Source organism: Lucilia cuprina, chromosome 3, assembly GCF_022045245.1.
Source record: "Lucilia cuprina isolate Lc7/37 chromosome 3, ASM2204524v1, whole genome shotgun sequence".
NCBI lineage: Eukaryota > Metazoa > Arthropoda > Insecta > Diptera > Calliphoridae > Lucilia > Lucilia cuprina.
In genome coordinates, this window is record NC_060951.1 from 62,119,601 (window position 1) to 62,136,854 (window position 17,254).

At 31.5% G+C, this 17,254-nt stretch overlaps 3 protein-coding genes across 4 annotated transcripts; 1 reads left to right on the forward strand and 2 right to left on the reverse strand.

Annotated features, from left to right (window-relative positions):
* The first annotated feature begins 500 nt into the window (after positions 1-500).
* LOC111675320 (probable dolichyl pyrophosphate Glc1Man9GlcNAc2 alpha-1,3-glucosyltransferase) lies at positions 501-2,563 on the forward strand. Of its 2 annotated transcripts, none has more exons than XM_023436049.2 (4): positions 501-771; positions 823-1,737; positions 1,789-1,899; positions 1,964-2,563. In XM_023436049.2, the coding sequence occupies exons 1-4, from the start codon at positions 695-697 to the stop codon at positions 2,532-2,534; spliced, it is 1,674 nt and encodes a 557-aa protein (XP_023291817.2). In that variant the 5' UTR covers positions 501-694; the 3' UTR covers positions 2,535-2,563. The 2 variants fall into 2 exon arrangements, with proteins under 2 accessions (XP_023291817.2, XP_046801345.1); XM_046945389.1 differs by having other exon boundaries at positions 834-1,737.
* Positions 2,564-2,755: 192 nt separating this feature from the next.
* LOC111675334 (matrix metalloproteinase-17-like) lies at positions 2,756-7,370 on the reverse strand. The gene is made up of 8 exons (XM_023436076.2): positions 7,227-7,370; positions 6,821-6,981; positions 5,609-5,770; positions 5,267-5,553; positions 5,035-5,198; positions 4,700-4,979; positions 4,522-4,638; positions 2,756-2,910 (listed from the first exon to the last, which is right to left on the reverse strand). Exons 1-8 carry the CDS (start codon positions 7,368-7,370, stop codon positions 2,756-2,758), a joined length of 1,470 nt encoding a protein of 489 aa, XP_023291844.2.
* Positions 7,371-10,235: 2,865 nt separating this feature from the next.
* Positions 10,236-12,317, reverse strand: LOC111675333 (probable insulin-like peptide 7). The gene is given in 4 exon segments (XM_023436075.2): positions 10,236-10,261; positions 10,264-10,404; positions 10,494-10,654; positions 12,181-12,317. Coding segments are annotated over 4 exon segments (453 nt in total). The 5' UTR covers positions 12,306-12,317.
* Positions 12,318-17,254: the final 4,937 nt, after the last annotated feature.

A 17,254-nucleotide genomic window follows, 5' to 3' on the forward strand; every position in this document is an offset into this window, starting at 1 on the left:
TTTTATACTCGATATAACGAATAAAAAGAAAAAAATCCAGCTTTTTTGGCTGATTTTAAAAAGCAATCTTCTCGAAAGTATGTCTAACAGAATTATTGAAGATTCGGATTTCGCCGATATCTGGGGTCCTCTAAAAACCTATTTTCAACAGAAAGACGGACATGGCTTAATCGACTCCGCTATCTGTAAGGATCTAGAATATATATATTGACAAACTTATATATACCCTTTTCACGAAGGTGAAGGGTATAATAATATATATAAAGAAACTACGAATTTTTCGATTTAGCGAAAGGTCCTGACATTATATTATTCGTTTTACTGGGATTTGCCTGTATTTTATTTTCGTGCAGACAGTTATTGAATGGATTTTTCATTTTAACAAAGTTCTAAAAATAAAAGGAATTATTATTAAAAATTTTACATATTTTCTTTATTTAATACTCAAATTTTATTTTTTATGCTTTTAATTTATTCTTATTACTGTTTTATCTCTGTAGTTCTAGTATGGCCACCAACGTAAAAACCATGGTAGTTTAAAGAGCGCAAGGTGGCAACCTCTATGAACATATGTTTGTCGATAACACAAACTGATAAGCAAAACACAAAAGTATCAGCACTAAATAACAACACATCAGTTTTTACCGGCAAAATTATTGCGATTAGTTGACAAATTATTTTCCAGTAGCGAAAAATGGAGGAATATGAGTCTAGATTGTGGCCCATATTTATACTGACCACTTGTGTCAAACTAATGTTAATGCCCGCCTAGTAAGTTGTAATTAAATACTGGAAAAATATGAAAATAAAATATTTTATTAGTCATTCCACAGATTTTGAGGTGCACCGCAACTGGTTGGCAATAACATTTAATTTACCGTTAAAAGAGTGGTATTACGATAAAACTAGCCAATGGACTTTAGACTATCCACCCTTCTTTGCCTACTTTGAATGGCTGCTGGCTCAAGTGGCCAAATTTGTTGATCCGAAAATGTTACAACTCACTAACCTCAATTATGCCTCTGAAGAGTGTAAACACTTTCAAAGAATATCCGTAATGGTTATGGATTTAGTGTTTTGTTGGGGTGTTAAGCGTTGTATTAATGCCTTAGGACGCATGGGTTTTAAGGTACAAAAATTATGGGCGGAAGCTATTTTGTTATTTAATGTGGGTTTGTTATTTGTTGACCACATACATTTCCAATATAATGGTTTCCTATTTGGTTTACTATTGTTGAGCATTAGTTATATATTGGAAGATCAGTTTTTAAAAGGAACGTTTATTTTCGCCTGTTTGTTAAATTTTAAACACATCTTTCTATATACTGCTCCAGCTTTTGGCATTTATTTGTTGAGATATTATTGTTTGGATGCCAGTAAAAATCCGGTTTTATGTTTACTTAAATTGCTGTCGGTGGGTTTAACTCCGTTTGTTTTGGCATTTGCTCCATTTTATCAACATTTACCACAAGTTATAAGCCGTTTGTTTCCTTTTAAACGTGGTCTTACGCATGCCTATTGGGCTCCTAACTTTTGGGCTTTATACAATACAGCTGATAAGGTAGCATCGAAGGTTTTGAAAGTGGATTCGTCATCTTCTGCTTCATTTACATCGGGTTTGGTGCAGGAATATGATCATGTTGTCCTGCCATCGGTTAGACCTCTGGCTACTTTTGTACTTACGTTGGTAACAATGTTGCCCATGCTTTGGAAATTATGGAGCTTTACAATTAAAAGGTAGGTTTTTATCGCCAGTAACTTGAAGAAATATAAATTTTTTTATTTCAGAGAAGCTAAGATCAACTTCCTCAGAGCGATTGTTATCTGCTCGGCTTGTTCCTTTATGTTCGGTTGGCATGTACATGAAAAGGCAATTCTAATGTGTCTGATACCATTATGGTGAGTGAGTTTTTTTCTCAATTCTATAATTTAAACAAAAAATCTTTAATTTCTTAACTTTCAGTCTCTTATTCTTTGTCTCTCCCACCGATGCTAAATACTCTTTTATGTTAAGTGCCGTGGGTCTGTTCTCCCTCTTCCCCTTACTTTTCCACATAGATTTACTTATCATACGTTACTCTGCCTATCTGGCCTATATGGGCTACATGTATACTCGCTACGTTTATGTACACAAAGATTATCCAGATATGAATCTTCTAGAGGATTGTTATATACACGGTCTTGTCATAATACCCATCTATGAACATTTGATCGGTTGGCTGACGGGTTTAAATGAAAAACTTCCCTTCCTGCCTTTACTCATGTACTCGACATATTGCGGTATTGGTGTTTTATATTGTTTCATACGTTATTATATACATGCATTAGATCATAAGACTATCATCACTAGTGCTAAGACTACAAAATCTAAAACTAAAACTAATAATATAAAAAATATTGAGACATCTTCTAAAACTTCTTCACAACATGTTACGGCGTCCTCTGCCGACGAGTCTCTGTTACCGCAGAGCGCAAAAACAAAGGTGAAACCGGTGAAACAGAAGAAGTCGCAGAAGGAGAAGAAGCATAAATAAATGAAACTGTTGTATTGTAACTCCTGAAAGGAATTTGTGTTGTTCTTGTGGTGCAGCTTAACCAGGCGGTAGAAGCACGACGCGGATAGCCACGTTCGGGTTGTACGCGTAAATTGTTGTAAAGCCAATAGCGATTGTCTTTGAAAAAATATGTTTTACCTGTGAAAGCAATTCAAAGTATAGTTTAGCAAGTGGTAGCAAAAGAAATGTAGTTTAATGTACTAACCATTGGGCAGAGTAGCAGCTGCATCAATATTATCTGGTATGCCGGGCCAACGTTGCATTGTCTTTGGATAACCTGTATCCATTGCTTGCAATTCATCGTTATAGCGCCAAAATAATGTATCAGCAAAGATGTAAGTTCGATTGTTTTTGGCTATAAATAAAGTAGTAGTAGTAGTGGTATTAGAATAGTAGTTAATTAATTAGTAGATTTTGAAAAAAAGTAGTAAATTGTTATTTGAAATAGTATTGCAGTAGAATTTTAGTTAATTTTGGTAGTAGTTACCATTAAATCTAAAATGACAATTGTAAATTTGACCTGAAATGTACCAAAACTCTTGTTTGCCTTAAAAAATGAGTTTAACGCTTGTGCTGATGTTTGTAACACACAAAAATATTGGTCCTATACCAACCTTAAAGTATACCGATCGATTCAGAATCATTTTTTGAGTCGATTAAAATATGTCCGTCCGGCTGGATGTCCACGTAAACTTTAAGCGCAAGGTACAGGGCGCAATTTTCAAGATAATTTGATCACAGGTACGAAGCCTATTGAAAATAGTTGAAATCGTTCCATTATTTCACCTAGCTCCCATACAACCGTACCTCCCGATTTTTGCTTTTTATGCCAAAATTACGTCAAATAAACTTTTATCTCTTCATCTTTTTAATTGGTACAAATAAGTTTAAATAAGTATAAATGACACTTCATCGTAATGATCGGCCGATCATTACAAACAATTGGAAGATCTTCTCCTTCATAGTTTTAGGTTGTCTATGGACATTGACCTTAGAGTTCTATTGAGATACCGATTAATTTGGAATGTCACTATTGAACATTGAAATCTGTCAGTGATCCTCTAATTCACATCTTTAAAAATTTTGTTTAAATATCATTACTATACTTTACGAGACCTTGTTTAGGAGAGAATGGCTGCTGTTAAAGTAAAAGATTTCCATCATAACATTAGAGGGGTTTACGTCAGCTCTCCGTGTTCATTTAATGATCTTATGCCATTGAATTCGAACGCTTTAGATGAAGCATACAAAATATAGTTCAATTCCTTAAACAAAACGCTAGAAGATCTTCTTCAAAAGCTGCTATCGAGGTAATTTAGTTCATTATCGTAAATTGTCTATGGTTTTTGGTCTTTTTGACCACTTGTCCCGCTTTCTTTTAAATGAATGCCATCTTTGCTCTAAATAAGGCTATGGTAGATAAGCAAAGTTGTACTTTTAGAGACTTTCAATTGGTGACTATAATCCTTTCAAAATTGATTGATTGTTAAGTCTGGTCGCGATCATTATTTCAGCCATTTAATTAAAGTTTTATCCTTTGATTGAGAGATTGATACGAAAGTACAGTCGTAATACATCACTAACTGAATGAAAGCATCTAACGGATGAAGCTTAAAGATACCCTAAGCAAGTTATCAACCATCCTGGAATAGAAGGACCATCTGATCAATCAATAAGATCTGCCTTTTTAATTTTATAGTTTAAAGTGGTTGATCTATCATTGTAGTGAAATAAATTCTATTTATCGATCACAAATGCAGTAATTAGCTTCTTTTAGATCTAGTTTGTAATATAAATAAAGAAGGAAATCCTGTTCTATACAATGGTCGGTAAAGATTACTAAAAAGAACTTCGTATTGAATTGCAGCTTCCAAAGGGTCATACAACTTTGATTATTATCATTTTAAACGATTTTTACTCTAATTTCAATGTTTTACATTAAAATTATAACATTTTTTTAACTTACGCCACAGTAAGACAGCATTAACTTTCTCCCTTCCCATAGAGTTACCCAAGAGATCTGTTAATGATATGGGGCTATTTTCGGAAAAGTTGTCATCTTTATAAAACCAAATATGATTTCCTAAATTAAAAAAAAAAAAACTTTAACAAAAGATTGTAAAAACAAATCACTTCTTACTCACCTGAAAATATTACTAAAGTTTTATCACTTCGCTCATAGCAAGCATCAATATGTTTAATATTTAAAGGCAGTTGGCTAAACACATTATGTAGCTTCTTAGGATAACCCATTACCACTCTATAGTTGGGAGATAATTTCCAAACATATTCTCCTTTGAAAATGTGCATAGAATTATTAAAATAACACACAGCATTAAAGCGGCCCTCACAGACATTAGGTATGGGAGAGTGATAAGATTTTTCCACGTTTAGATTAGAGGAGACAGTAGTGAATTCTGGTAACTAAATTAAAATGAAATTTAGATTAAATATTAACTAAACATTTTAAATGAAAAACCTCTTCATTCCTTTTATTGAACTCCTTAAAATAAGGTGTTGTAGATATTTCTGTAGTTTGCTCAGTTTCTGTATTCGTCCCAGAAGTATCATAATCCTCCTCAGCGTCATCATCATCTTCTTCATAATTTTCTCTAATCACATCATCATCCAGTTTTTTATTCACTTGAAAACAACATGATATATTGATTTTGTATATTTCGTCATTAATACTCTACAAATCTTTTACCTACAGTAGGCATTATACATGGCTAAGGTATCATCATAATCCAAAACATTATGTTCAGGTCCTTTGTAGTAGGGAAACATTATAGAATTAAAGACAGGCGAATGGGCCAATCCCAAACTGTGGCCTAGTTCATGTAACGCTACTGTATAAAAATCTACACCTCTTGCCAAGTCAGTGGAATTTTCTTTCCAATTTTCATCTTCATCAAAATGGATATCACCACCCCAAGAACCCATTTCATAGGGATAGAAGGCGTGGGCCAATATATTTCCCGGACCATCAAAGGGATAACTATGGCAGAGGTTAAATTTTAATGTAATAATTAAAGAGTTTTAGGTAAATTTACTTGTCTCCATGATAGTGGGCTCCAAAACCCACTATTATATCGGCTGATGTGTCCTCAACTCGGTGGAATTTAAGGTTACTGTATTGAGACCAGACATTTAAGGCTCTTGCTATATCTCTCTCCACTTGTTCGCGTGGTATTTTGAGGGACCAATTACCGATTCTGCAAAAAAGATTAAAAGTATAAATTGCTTTGCGTAACTTTGAAACTCTTCTTTCGATTTAACTGCATACTAGCCTATAGTCTAGTGTACAGTTCAGTATAGTCTATAGTCTCAAATCTAGTCTAAAGTTAAGTCTATTGTCTAGTCTATAGTCTTATCAATAGTCTAGTCTATAGTCTAGTCTATAGTCTAGTCTATAGTCTAGTCTATAGTCTAGTCTATAGTCTAGTCTATAGTCTAGTCTATAGTCTAGTCTATAGTCTTCTATAGTCTAGTCTATAGTCTAGTCTATAGTCTAGTCTATAGTCTAGTCTATAGTCTAGTCTATAGTCTAGTCTATAGTCTAGTCTATAGTCTAGTCTATAGTCTAGTCTATAGTCTAGTCTATAGTCTAGTCTATAGTCTAGTCTATAGTCTAGTCTATAGTCTAGTCTATAGTCTAGTCTATAGTCTAGTCTATAGTCTAGTCTATAGTCTAGTCTATAGTCTAGTCTATAGTCTAGTCTATAGTCTAGTCTATAGTCTAGTCTATAGTCTAGTCTATAGTCTAGTCTATAGTCTAGTCTATAGTCTAGTCTATAGTCTAGTCTATAGTCTAGTCTATAGTCTAGTCTATAGTCTAGTCTATAGTCTAGTCTATAGTCTAGTCTATAGTCTAGTCTATAGTCTAGTCTATAGTCTAGTCTATAGTCTAGTCTATAGTCTAGTCTATAGTCTAGTCTATAGTCTAGTCTATAGTCTAGTCTATAGTCTAGTCAATAGTCTAGTCTATAGTCTAGTCTATAGTCTAGTCTATAGTCTAGTCTATAGTCTAGTCTATAGTCTAGTCTATAGTCTAGTCTATAGTCTAGTCTATAGTCTAGTCTATAGTCTAGTCTATAGTCTAGTCTATAGTCTAGTATATAGTCTAGTCTATAGTTTAGTCTATAGTCTAGTCTATAGTCTAGTCTATAGTCTAGTCTATAATCTAGTCTATAGTCTAGTCTATAGTCTTTTATGTAGTCTAGTCTTTAATCTTATTTATAATTATATAAACCTTTTATACTTACAAATATTTGATATTCCTCTTACTCCAAGTTTTTGCTCCAAAGATAAAGCGTTTCTTTCTCGATATCAAACTTGCGCTTTTAGCAGTAATAACCGGTTGTTGTCTTAGATAATATGGCTTGCCTTCGATATCGGGTACACCACAGCGGGGTTTAGTAAACAGCTGATAAATACCAAAAGAATGTGTAAACAATCTTCAAATTCAAGTTCATTGAACATAAATAAATAGAATAAGAACAAGACAAATAAAAATAAACACAACTTTATCTGTCCCAAAAACACGCATTTAACAATATATAATTAAATTTTAGAAGCAAGACTCAAGTTCTTATCTTTTTTTGTTTAAAACGAGAGTTACTCATTCTCATTAAAAAGATTGAATTTTGAAGAAAATTTTTTAAAACCTACATCTAAAGTTTGGGCATCTAGTCTACCGGTTTGATTTAAGGCACCATATTTTTGTATATTTTTAATAGCTTCCACTATGGCACTTTCATGATACAAAGCCTCTGAATCATCGGGATTTTGATCCAAGTAGCCAAAACGTCTCATAAATTTAATCTAAAAATAAGTTTTTATTAACAGATTTCTTATTTTATTTTACACGCTTAGGAAATTTACCACTTCCGGTGGTGGTATTTCTATGCCATCTCTTGGTCCTACAGGAAATCCGTGTATAAATTTTAGTATAAAAATTAACAAAAATATTAAAAATGTTGAAAATTTCAACATTTTGTTATTGTTTAAAAATTATTTATGAAGCTTGTCTTAACTTTCACAGATTTTTTTATTCGCTTTATTTGAGCTTTTAATAACCGACCGTTCCGAGAGCTGTTTGGAATTAAACTAAAAGATTAACCGGCAAATATTTATTTCAAATCTTTGCCTACCACAAATTTAATATCCCAACAACAGCCGCCGTATTTAATTCTTATCAGTGCGTATTGAAATATTATTTATCTCTTTAAATTAATTTAAAGCAAATGAGAGCACAGAGCGAGTCATTATATTTTGTTCTCAATAAGTTTTGCATAATGCACTTGGTGACCATTAAAGGTAGAGGTCTTCACAGATTAAGCTTATTTTCTCAAAAAACCCAGTATTTACTGAGTTATTAACGTTTAAAGTTTTATGGGCTTTTCCTCCCTTAAAAATCGATTCTTGATAAAAAATGAAAGTGATCACAGATTAAGCTTATTTTCTCAAAAACCCAGTATTTACTGAGTTATAAACGATTTAAAGTTTTTTGGACTTCGACTTCGATTTTTGATAAGAAGTAGAAGTGATCACAGATTAAACATTTTCCTTAAAAACCCAGTATTTACTGAGTTATTAACGATTTAAAGTTTTTTGGACATTTCCTCCATAAAATTCGATTTTATATAAAAAGTAGAAGTGATCACAGATTAAGCTTATTTTCCTTAAAAAACCAGTATTAACTGAGTTATTAACGATTTAAAGTTTTTGGACTTTTCCTCCTTGAAAATCGATTTTTGATAAAAAGTAAGGGTGATCACAGATTAAGATTATTTTCCTTAAAAACCCAGTATTTACTGAGTTATTAACGATTTAAAGTTTCTTGGATTTTTCCTCCTTTAAAAATCGATTTTTGATAAAAAGTAGAAGTGATCACAGATTAAGCTTATTTTCCTTAGAAACCTAGTATTTACTGAATTATTAACGATTTAACGTTTTTTGGGCTTTTCCTCCTTTAAAAATCGATTCTTGATAAAAAGTAGAAGTGATCACAGATTAAGCTTATTTTCCTTAAAAACCCAGTATTTACTGACTTATTAACGATTTAAAGTTTTTTGGGCTTTTCCTCCTTTAAAAATCAATTTTTGATAAAAAGTAGAAGTGATCACAGATTAAGCTTATTTTCCTTAAAAACCCAGTATTTACTGAGTTATTAACGATTTAACGTTTTTTGGGCTTTTTCTCCTTTAAAAATCGATTTTTGATAAAAAGTAGAAGTGATCACAGATTAAGCTTATTTTCCTTAAAAAACCAGTATTAACTGAGTTATTAACGATTTAAAGTTTTATGGACTTTTCCTCCCTTAAAAATCGATTTTTGAAAAAAGTAGAAGTGATCACAGATTAAGCTTATTTTCCGTAAAAACCCAGTATTTACTGAGTTATTAACGATTTAACGTTTTTTGGACATTTCCTCCATAAAAATCGATTTTTGATAAAAAGTAGAAGTGATCACAGATTAAGCTTATTTTCTTTAAAAACCCAGTATTTACTGAGTTATTAACGATTTAAAGTTTTATGGACATTTCTTCCTTAAAAATCGATTTTTGATAAAAAGTTGAGGTGGTCAGAGATTAAGCTTAAACCCAGTATTTACTGAGTTATTAACGATTTAAAGTTTTATGGACATTTCCTCCATAAAAATCGATTTATGATGAAAATTAGAAGTGATCACAGATTAAGCTTATTTTCCTTAAAAACCCAGTATTTACTGAGTTATTAACGATTTGAAGTTTTTTGGCTTTTTCCTCCTTTAAAAATTGATTTTTGATAAAAAGTAGAAGTGATCACAGATTAAGCTTATTTTCCTTAAAAACCCAATATTTACTGAGTTATTAACGATTTAAAGTTTTTTGGGCTTTTCCGCCTTTAAAAATCGATTTTTGATAAAAAGTAGAAGTGATCATAGATTAAGCTTATTTTCCTTAAAAACCCAGTATTTACTGAGTTATTAACGATTTAACGTTTTTTGGGCTAAAAAGTAGAAGTGGTCAGAGATTAAGCTTATTTTCTTAAAAAACCCAGTATTTACTGAGTTATTAACGATTTAAAGTTTTATGGACTTTTTCTCCCTTAAAAATAGATTTTTGATAAAAAGTGGAAGTGATCACATATTAAGCTTATTTTCTTAAAAAAAAAAAACAGTATTTACTGAGTTATTAACGATTATTATTAACGATTTAAAGATATATGAACTTTTCCTCCCTTAAAAATCGATTTTTGATAAAAAGTAGAAGTGATCACAGATTAAGCTTATTTTCTCAAAAAACCTAGTATTTGCTAAGATTTAAATGATTTAGAGTTTGGTGGACTTTTTCACTGATAGAAGTAGAAGTCATCAGATATTAAGATTAAAAAGTTTTTACAGATTAAGCTTTCAGAATTGCAATTCGTAAACATTAGTTTTTTTTCTTTTAGTCAATAACATAAAAAAAGTCTGCTACTTCGCCTTTCTTTTTCTTTATTCATATTTTTTAAGATTTTTTATTAATAACTGTACATTAAATAGCAAACATGCAAATATTCATCATAAAATACATATTTATTAACACACTTTCAAGTTGTTTGCAAATAATTCATTCAAATTCCTCCAAACTTTTCCAACTCTTTACTTTTTTAGTTTTCCCTCTCTCATCTGCTCCTTTATTCAACAATCACAACTTCAATAATGATTACGTCTCTTATTCGAGGACAATATTCGGCATATTCTTCCCAAGTACAACCTGTCTTAGTGCAACATTCAGTGGTTATGGAATGGGCATTAGAACGACGTGTCCTTAAAAGTGTTTGAGCAATATTAGGCTGCAGCCACATGGGTAGAAATGTATGAGCTAAAGGTAAGTGGATAAATGTTTTTTTTTTGTTATTTAATTAAAATTTAATATAGGAGATTTAATATGTATAATTAGAAAATCCTTACATTTACTACGTTTATTGAAAGTTTCATCGGTACGTTTGCGATTGCGTCGTGTCAAACGATAAATATCTTTTTCACAGGCCCAATACAGTTGACGTACTAGTTTATCGCGACAGCGTGAGTGAGTCTCACTATGCCAGACATCTTCCCAATCGGAGTTGGTTCTGAAATGATGACATATGTTAATAAAAATAAAAATTTAAAATCTAAAGACTATTTTTGGGTTTAGTCTACAATGAACGTGTATAGTTAACTTTATAGTTTCGTCAAAATCCATTATAGTTTGGTCTTTAGAATGGGTTATTGTCTAGGTACTACAGTGTTATTTATAGTCTTGTTTCTAGTGTAGACCATAGCCTGATCAATAAACTTGATTAGAGTGTACCCTATAGCCTGAATTTATGAAGTTATAACTTCCAAAAGTTGGCCTTCGCACTAACTGAAACTTAGGCTTGCAATCAAATAAAACCTTTAGAAATTAAAGGGATTATTGGAATGACATTCCGAATTTACTACTAAAATTAATTGATTACACGTACTCGTTCTACTTTGGCTTTGAGACGAACGATTTTTGTTAATAGTTGTCATCTTCGAATTGAGTATGTGAAAGTGTTATAGATTCGCCACTCGTTTTGGAACCAGTTCTTTTTTTATTAAAAATGTTTCTCTCTGGAATCGGTTCAAAGATTTTTCATTATTGTTTAATTCCATTAGAGATAAAAATTTGTCTGTTCACTTTTTAAATTAAAGATATCCAAGTTGGTGTTGCGATATTTTTAAGTCCGACAAAGGAACCAGCCATTACTAGTTAATTTGGTTTTTAATCGTGCGTCTGTCTGTCCATTATTCTCTGTATGTTAGTATAAATCAATTTTCTAAAGGCGCCAGATATCTTAGTGATCCTAAACTTTAATATTTCTATAGGATATACTTTTCAGAAGTTTCCTATTTCAAGTAAGGGATATATCACCGAAATATATCACACATGACAAAATTATGTTGTTTACAGAAACAATATCAGCTATTTACACAAATTTGTTTACAAGTTCAGGGATTAGCATTGTTTTAAATTCATTGAATCGGTTCAAAATTTCATATAACTCTAATACTTTAGAATATAAGTATTGAGAGAGAAGTTTTGCATAAAAAAATCAATAGAAATTGTATGAAACCTGGAAACTGGTTCCAACGTAGCATTCATATAAGTTTCAAAATTTATCATAGCCTCCATATAAAGTCCATGTCTTCGAAAATATTTCATGAATGAAGGAATTATGATACTGGGATTAATTTGTACACAAACATGTTCTATGGATCGGTAATTTTTTCAGGATCGGTCTTTAACTGACCATATCTCTTATATATCGATCCAGATTGATCCTTTTATTTTGGTTCGAAAAGTAGTTTTCCTTGATTGCTGAACTAGTGTGTTAGAACTGGTTTCTAGAAAACTTCTCAGAGGCAGTTTAATAACACAACAATGTTCCAGAGAACGAGTTCTTAAAGCAGTGTCGTTAACACTAGTTCCAAAGTTCCAAGAACATAAAATGGCTATTTTTGACCTTAGAACAAGTTTTATAACAAGAAATTCTAAAAATTTTCCTTTATAGAATCCAAATTAAAACTTTTTAAAAATTTTTATATTGTTCACTTTCTTTTAACTTTTTTTTATTATATAAATACATCGTACCTCTGACGGAACAATAATTCCAGACCTTCTTCAGTGTGTATGGCCTCTGCATTGTAATTGTTTAGTATACAACCAATTAAAATTGCAAATAAACCCAGATAGCACTGTTTTAAGGAAATGTTCATTTCTGGTTTTGAAATTTAAATATTTTTTATAGATTTCATAAAATTTTCAATATAATTTTTCTTATTTTTGTTGGTTGAAACTTGCAAAAACTTTTCGAAAGACAAAAAATACCGTTGTTGTCTACAGCTCAGATGTATAATGATAACTGAAGATATCTTAAGGATTGTTTAACAATTTCAATGATATTTTTGTCCACGGTTCAGAGTCATAAATTTTAACAAAATATAACTCCTGCAATCGTAGGTGTTGACGCCGTTTCTTTGGGCATGAGTTGGTCTATTGTCAATTACTATGCGTGTGTATAATGTATGCATGTGTGTGAAAGTGAGTAAATATTGTATTAAATTTGAAATTACGACCTGTTTGTACTTATTGTACATCCATTTAACATTTTGTTTTATATTGTTTTGTGTTATTCTCTAACCAATATTTACAAAATCTGGTCCACCAAAATCATTAAGTTTGCTTAGGAACACGAGAGTGGTAAGCGAAAAACAAACTAAATTTCTTTAACATATCTTGCCAATCTGTAAGTTTTTCTTAATTTCTTACACATCCCTCGTTTATTACACTGCGAAAGAATTGCAAGCGAAATAAGCCAGATTTTTTATTCTGCGTTTTTTTGTGTCTTAACAAAAAGTTATTTGTTGTCTCTAGCCAACTAATGAAGACATATTTACCGTATGTGAACAATAATGAATTGCAACAACTGAAACAATAACAATATATAACTGTAAAACTACAAGTAAAACCAATCCTTACAAACGAAATCCAAAGGAAAACATACAATCCGTTTAGTTTATTATTGGCGATTTACACTAGATGATGTGTAAATTAGTTTAACTTTGTTTTTGTTGTAGATACTGATGGCGTTACTTTCTCGCCTTTTCACCTGTTATCATTATTGTCGACAATGTTGTGGTATTTTTTTCTTCACTTTATATTCGTCCGTCATTTGTAGTCAGTACAATAATAGAAATTCATTGTTTTTTGTTGAGTTTATACCGGATATATGTATGTATGTATTCGCATTCCTTTAAATTGACTCTAACTGCTCTCAGTTGACTTTCTTGCCCTTTACTGACATTTAGTACATATTGTTCTACAAATACTATAGCAATATTTAATATAACAAAAATATTTTGTTTAGAAAAAGAACTGCGTCATTTCAGGTTAAACTTAATCGGCAGCTTGAAATTATGTATTTTAGTCTATAAACTTGACTTTAGTCTTGACCACAATTTAGTCTATAGAATGGACTAGACTGTGAAATGGTAGAGTAGCTAAATACTAAACTTCTATTAGCTTAACATAAATAATGTTTTATAGACTCTAGAACTAGGACGTTATATGCCGAGTTGGGACACAAAACTGGTTTACAGTCAAGACTACAGACTGTAGTTAAAACTATAGACGGTTCTATAGCCAAGACTATAGACTGTTCCATAGTCAATACTATAGACTGTTCTATAGTCAAGACTATATACTGTTCTATAGTCAAGACTATAGACTGTTCTATAGTCAAGACTATAGACTGTTTTATAGTCAAGACTATAGACTGTTCTATAGTCAAGACTATAGACTGTTTTATAGTCAAGACTATAGACTGTTCTATAGTCAAGAATATAGACTGTTCTATAGTCAAGACTATAGACTGTTCTATAGTCAAGACTATAGACTGTTCTATAGTCAAGACTATAGACTGTTCTATAGTCAAGACTATAGACTGTTCTATAGTCAAGACTATAGACTGTTCTATAGTCAAGACTATAGACTGTTCTATAGTCAAGACTATAGACTGTTCTATAGTCAAGACTATAGACTGTTCTATAGTCAAGACTATAGACTGTTCTATAGTCAAGACTATAGACTGTTCTATGGTCAAGACTATAGACTGTTCTATGGTCAAGACTATAGACTGTTCTATAGTCAAGACTATAGACTGTTCTATAGTCAAGACTATAGACTGTTCTATAGTCAAGACTATAGACTGTTCTATAGTCAAGACTATAGACTGTTCTATAGTCAAGACTATAGACTGTTCTATAGTCAAGACTATAGACTGTTCTATAGTCAAGACTATAGACTGTTCTATAGTCAAGACTATAGACTGTTCTATAGTCAAGACTATAGACTGTTCTATAGTCAAGACTATAGACTGTTCTATAGTCAAGACTATAGACTGTTCTATAGTCAAGACTATAGACTGTTCTATAGTCAAGACTATAGACTGTTCTATAGTCAAGACTATAGACTGTTCTATAGTAAAGACTATATACTGTTTTATAGTCAAGACTATAGACTGTTCTATAGTCAAGAATATAGACTGTTCTATAGTCAAGACTATAGACTGTTCTATAGTCAAGACTATAGACTGTTCTATAGTCAAGACTATAGACTGTTCTATAGTCAAGACTATAGACTGTTCTATAGTCAAGACTATAGACTGTTCTATAGTCAAGACTATAGACTGTTCTATAGTCAAGACTATAGACTGTTCTATAGTCAAGACTATAGACTGTTCTATAGTCAAGACTATAGACTGTTCTATAGTCAAGACTATAGACTGTTCTATAGTCAAGACTATAGACTGTTCTATAGTCAAGACTATAGACTGTTCTATGGTCAAGACTATAGACTGTTCTATAGTCAAGACTATAGACTGTTCTATAGTCAAGACTATAGACTGTTCTATAGTCAAGACTATAGACTGTTCTATAGTCAAGACTATAGACTGTTCTATAGTCAAGACTATAGACTGTTCTATAGTCAAGACTATAGACTGTTCTATAGTCAAGACTGTAGACTGTTCTATAGTCAAGACTATAGACTGTTCTATAGTCAAGACTATAGACTGTTCTATAGTCAAGACTATAGATTGTTCTATAGTCAAGACTATAGACTGTTCTATACCATAGTTCTTGACCACAGTCAAATCTATAGACTAGGCTATAGTCTTGACCACAGTCTAATATATAGACTAGACTATAGTATTGACCACAGTCTAGTCTGTAGTCTTGCATTCAGTCTAGACTATAGTCTTGCAATCAGTCAAGTCTGTAGTCTGGAGATATATAGACTAGACTATAGTATTGACCACAGTCTAGATTATAGTCTTGCATTCAGTCTAGACTAAAGTCTTGCAATCAGTCTAGTCTGTAGTCTGGACTATAGTCTAGTCCATAGTATAGGATTGACTACACTCTAGTCTACAGTCTTGAGTACAGTCTAGTTTATAGACTGAACTATAGTCTTGACTACAGTCTAGTTTAAAGACTGGACTATAGTCTTGACTACATTTGTGTATATACTTAGTCTTGAATGCAGTCTAGTCTATAGACTAGAGTATAGTCGTGACCACAGTCTAGTGTATATACTAATAATAATCTAAAAGTATAATCTTGACTACAATCTAGTCTATAGGCTGGAATATAGTCATGACTACAGTCTAGACTATGTCCTGGACTATAGCCTTGACTACAGTCTAGTCTATAGTCTGGACTATAGTGTTGATTGTACTATGCAACTGCTAAGTGTGAAGCAGGCAGTATAAGCAGTCAGACATAAGAGAGTATACAATGTTACTTTTTTAGAAAAAAAGTCCAACCCTTGCACCGTATGACTACAAATTTTATTAACTCTAAATCACATAATTCAATTAACGTTATTCAAGTATCAATGTTCAATCCAAAGATGACTCGAATTTAAATAAAGTTTTGCTTAACCTTTATTATGTTGTTTGCATTAAAAATTAACTTTTACATACTTTCAATTTAGTAAAAAAAATTCCTCCAAACTAAAACGAGTATGTGGAAAAATTTCCTAAAGTGACCTCCTTCTATGTTACACAGTCTACGTGTTTGTTTTTACCAACCTTTTCAATTCGATTGCAATCCTTTAAAACAACAAACCAACAGGTGGTCTTTTCCTTTTTTTGTTTTGATTTCCTTTCACACCTTGTTTGTTTTTTTTCTTGTTTGCTGTTATGTTTTTTGTAGATATTTTTACCTTTTCATATTAAAGTTAAAAAAAGTTTTTGGCCTGGCCAATAAACACTGGCTGGCTACAACATATTTTATGTTGTAATTTGATTACAACACTATTACTATTACTACTACTACTAAAACAAAATATACACTTTGTTTAACTATTACTTTATGTACATACTTGAGCGTCGGTGGCGTCATGAGTCTTAAACTAACAAATTTTTATTATTATTTTTATGTTGTACTCACCTACGAGAGAGAGAGTTAAACAAACATCGTACTAGTATAATAAATTCTCGGCAGGACTTTTGTTTGTGTTCGAGTTTTTTTTTTTTTTGTGGGGAGGGTTTTGAATTTATGGGGTTTAAGAAGGTGATAAAATATTTGATGCAAATTAATATCATACTAAAGTGAAATGGGGGGAAACACATATAGAGGTGTTGGTAAATGCAAATAGCTACATATGTTTTACATGTAGAAGAATCAAATACCCTGCAGATTTAAGAGTGTCAATGATACATATCTCCATGTCCTAGTTGTTTTTCTCATATAAATGTGTAGTTAGTCCTGCGATATATTCTGATCACTTTAATGGTTCTTTTCTTTTTTCTTTTTTCAAAAAAGACACAATTTCCAAAGCCTACTGGGTTATGCTCATATAAGCTACTGCTCTAACGCTGTACTATTTCTTCTGTTCTAAACTTTCCCAAACTTTTTGCTAATTTAAAAAGTTTTTCAAAGGATGTTTAAGTTATTGCTGCATTTGGTGGTGAAGTCTATATATTGTGGGCTACGTGTTATATTTGTAAAGAAAATGATTTTCTTTAAAGTAAAATTCTTTTGAAAAATTTTTAAAATTTCTCTGTTAAATCATATAAAACAATTGGAAGAAAAATATTTTAGGTTTTTAATATTAAATATTTTAAAAGAATTTAAAAGTTTTTATATAATAAATACATTTT

Excerpts from the sequence above, each read along its gene's own strand:
- LOC111675334 (XM_023436076.2), bottom strand. The coding sequence starts at position 7,370 with ATGAGACGTTTTGGCTACTTGGATCAAAATCCCGATGATTCAGAGGCT. Across the intron at positions 4,980-5,034 it reads TCAATAAAAGGAATGAAGAG|TTACCAGAATTCACTACTGT; the intron begins GTTTTTCATTTA and ends ATTTTAATTTAG. Across the intron at positions 4,639-4,699 it reads AACTTTAGTAATATTTTCAG|GAAATCATATTTGGTTTTAT; the intron begins GTGAGTAAGAAG and ends TTTTTAATTTAG.
- LOC111675320 (XM_023436049.2), top strand. The coding sequence starts at position 695 with ATGGAGGAATATGAGTCTAGATTGTGGCCCATATTTATACTGACCACT. Across the intron at positions 772-822 it reads CTAATGTTAATGCCCGCCTA|TCATTCCACAGATTTTGAGG; the intron begins GTAAGTTGTAAT and ends ATATTTTATTAG. Across the intron at positions 1,900-1,963 it reads ATGTGTCTGATACCATTATG|TCTCTTATTCTTTGTCTCTC; the intron begins GTGAGTGAGTTT and ends CTTAACTTTCAG.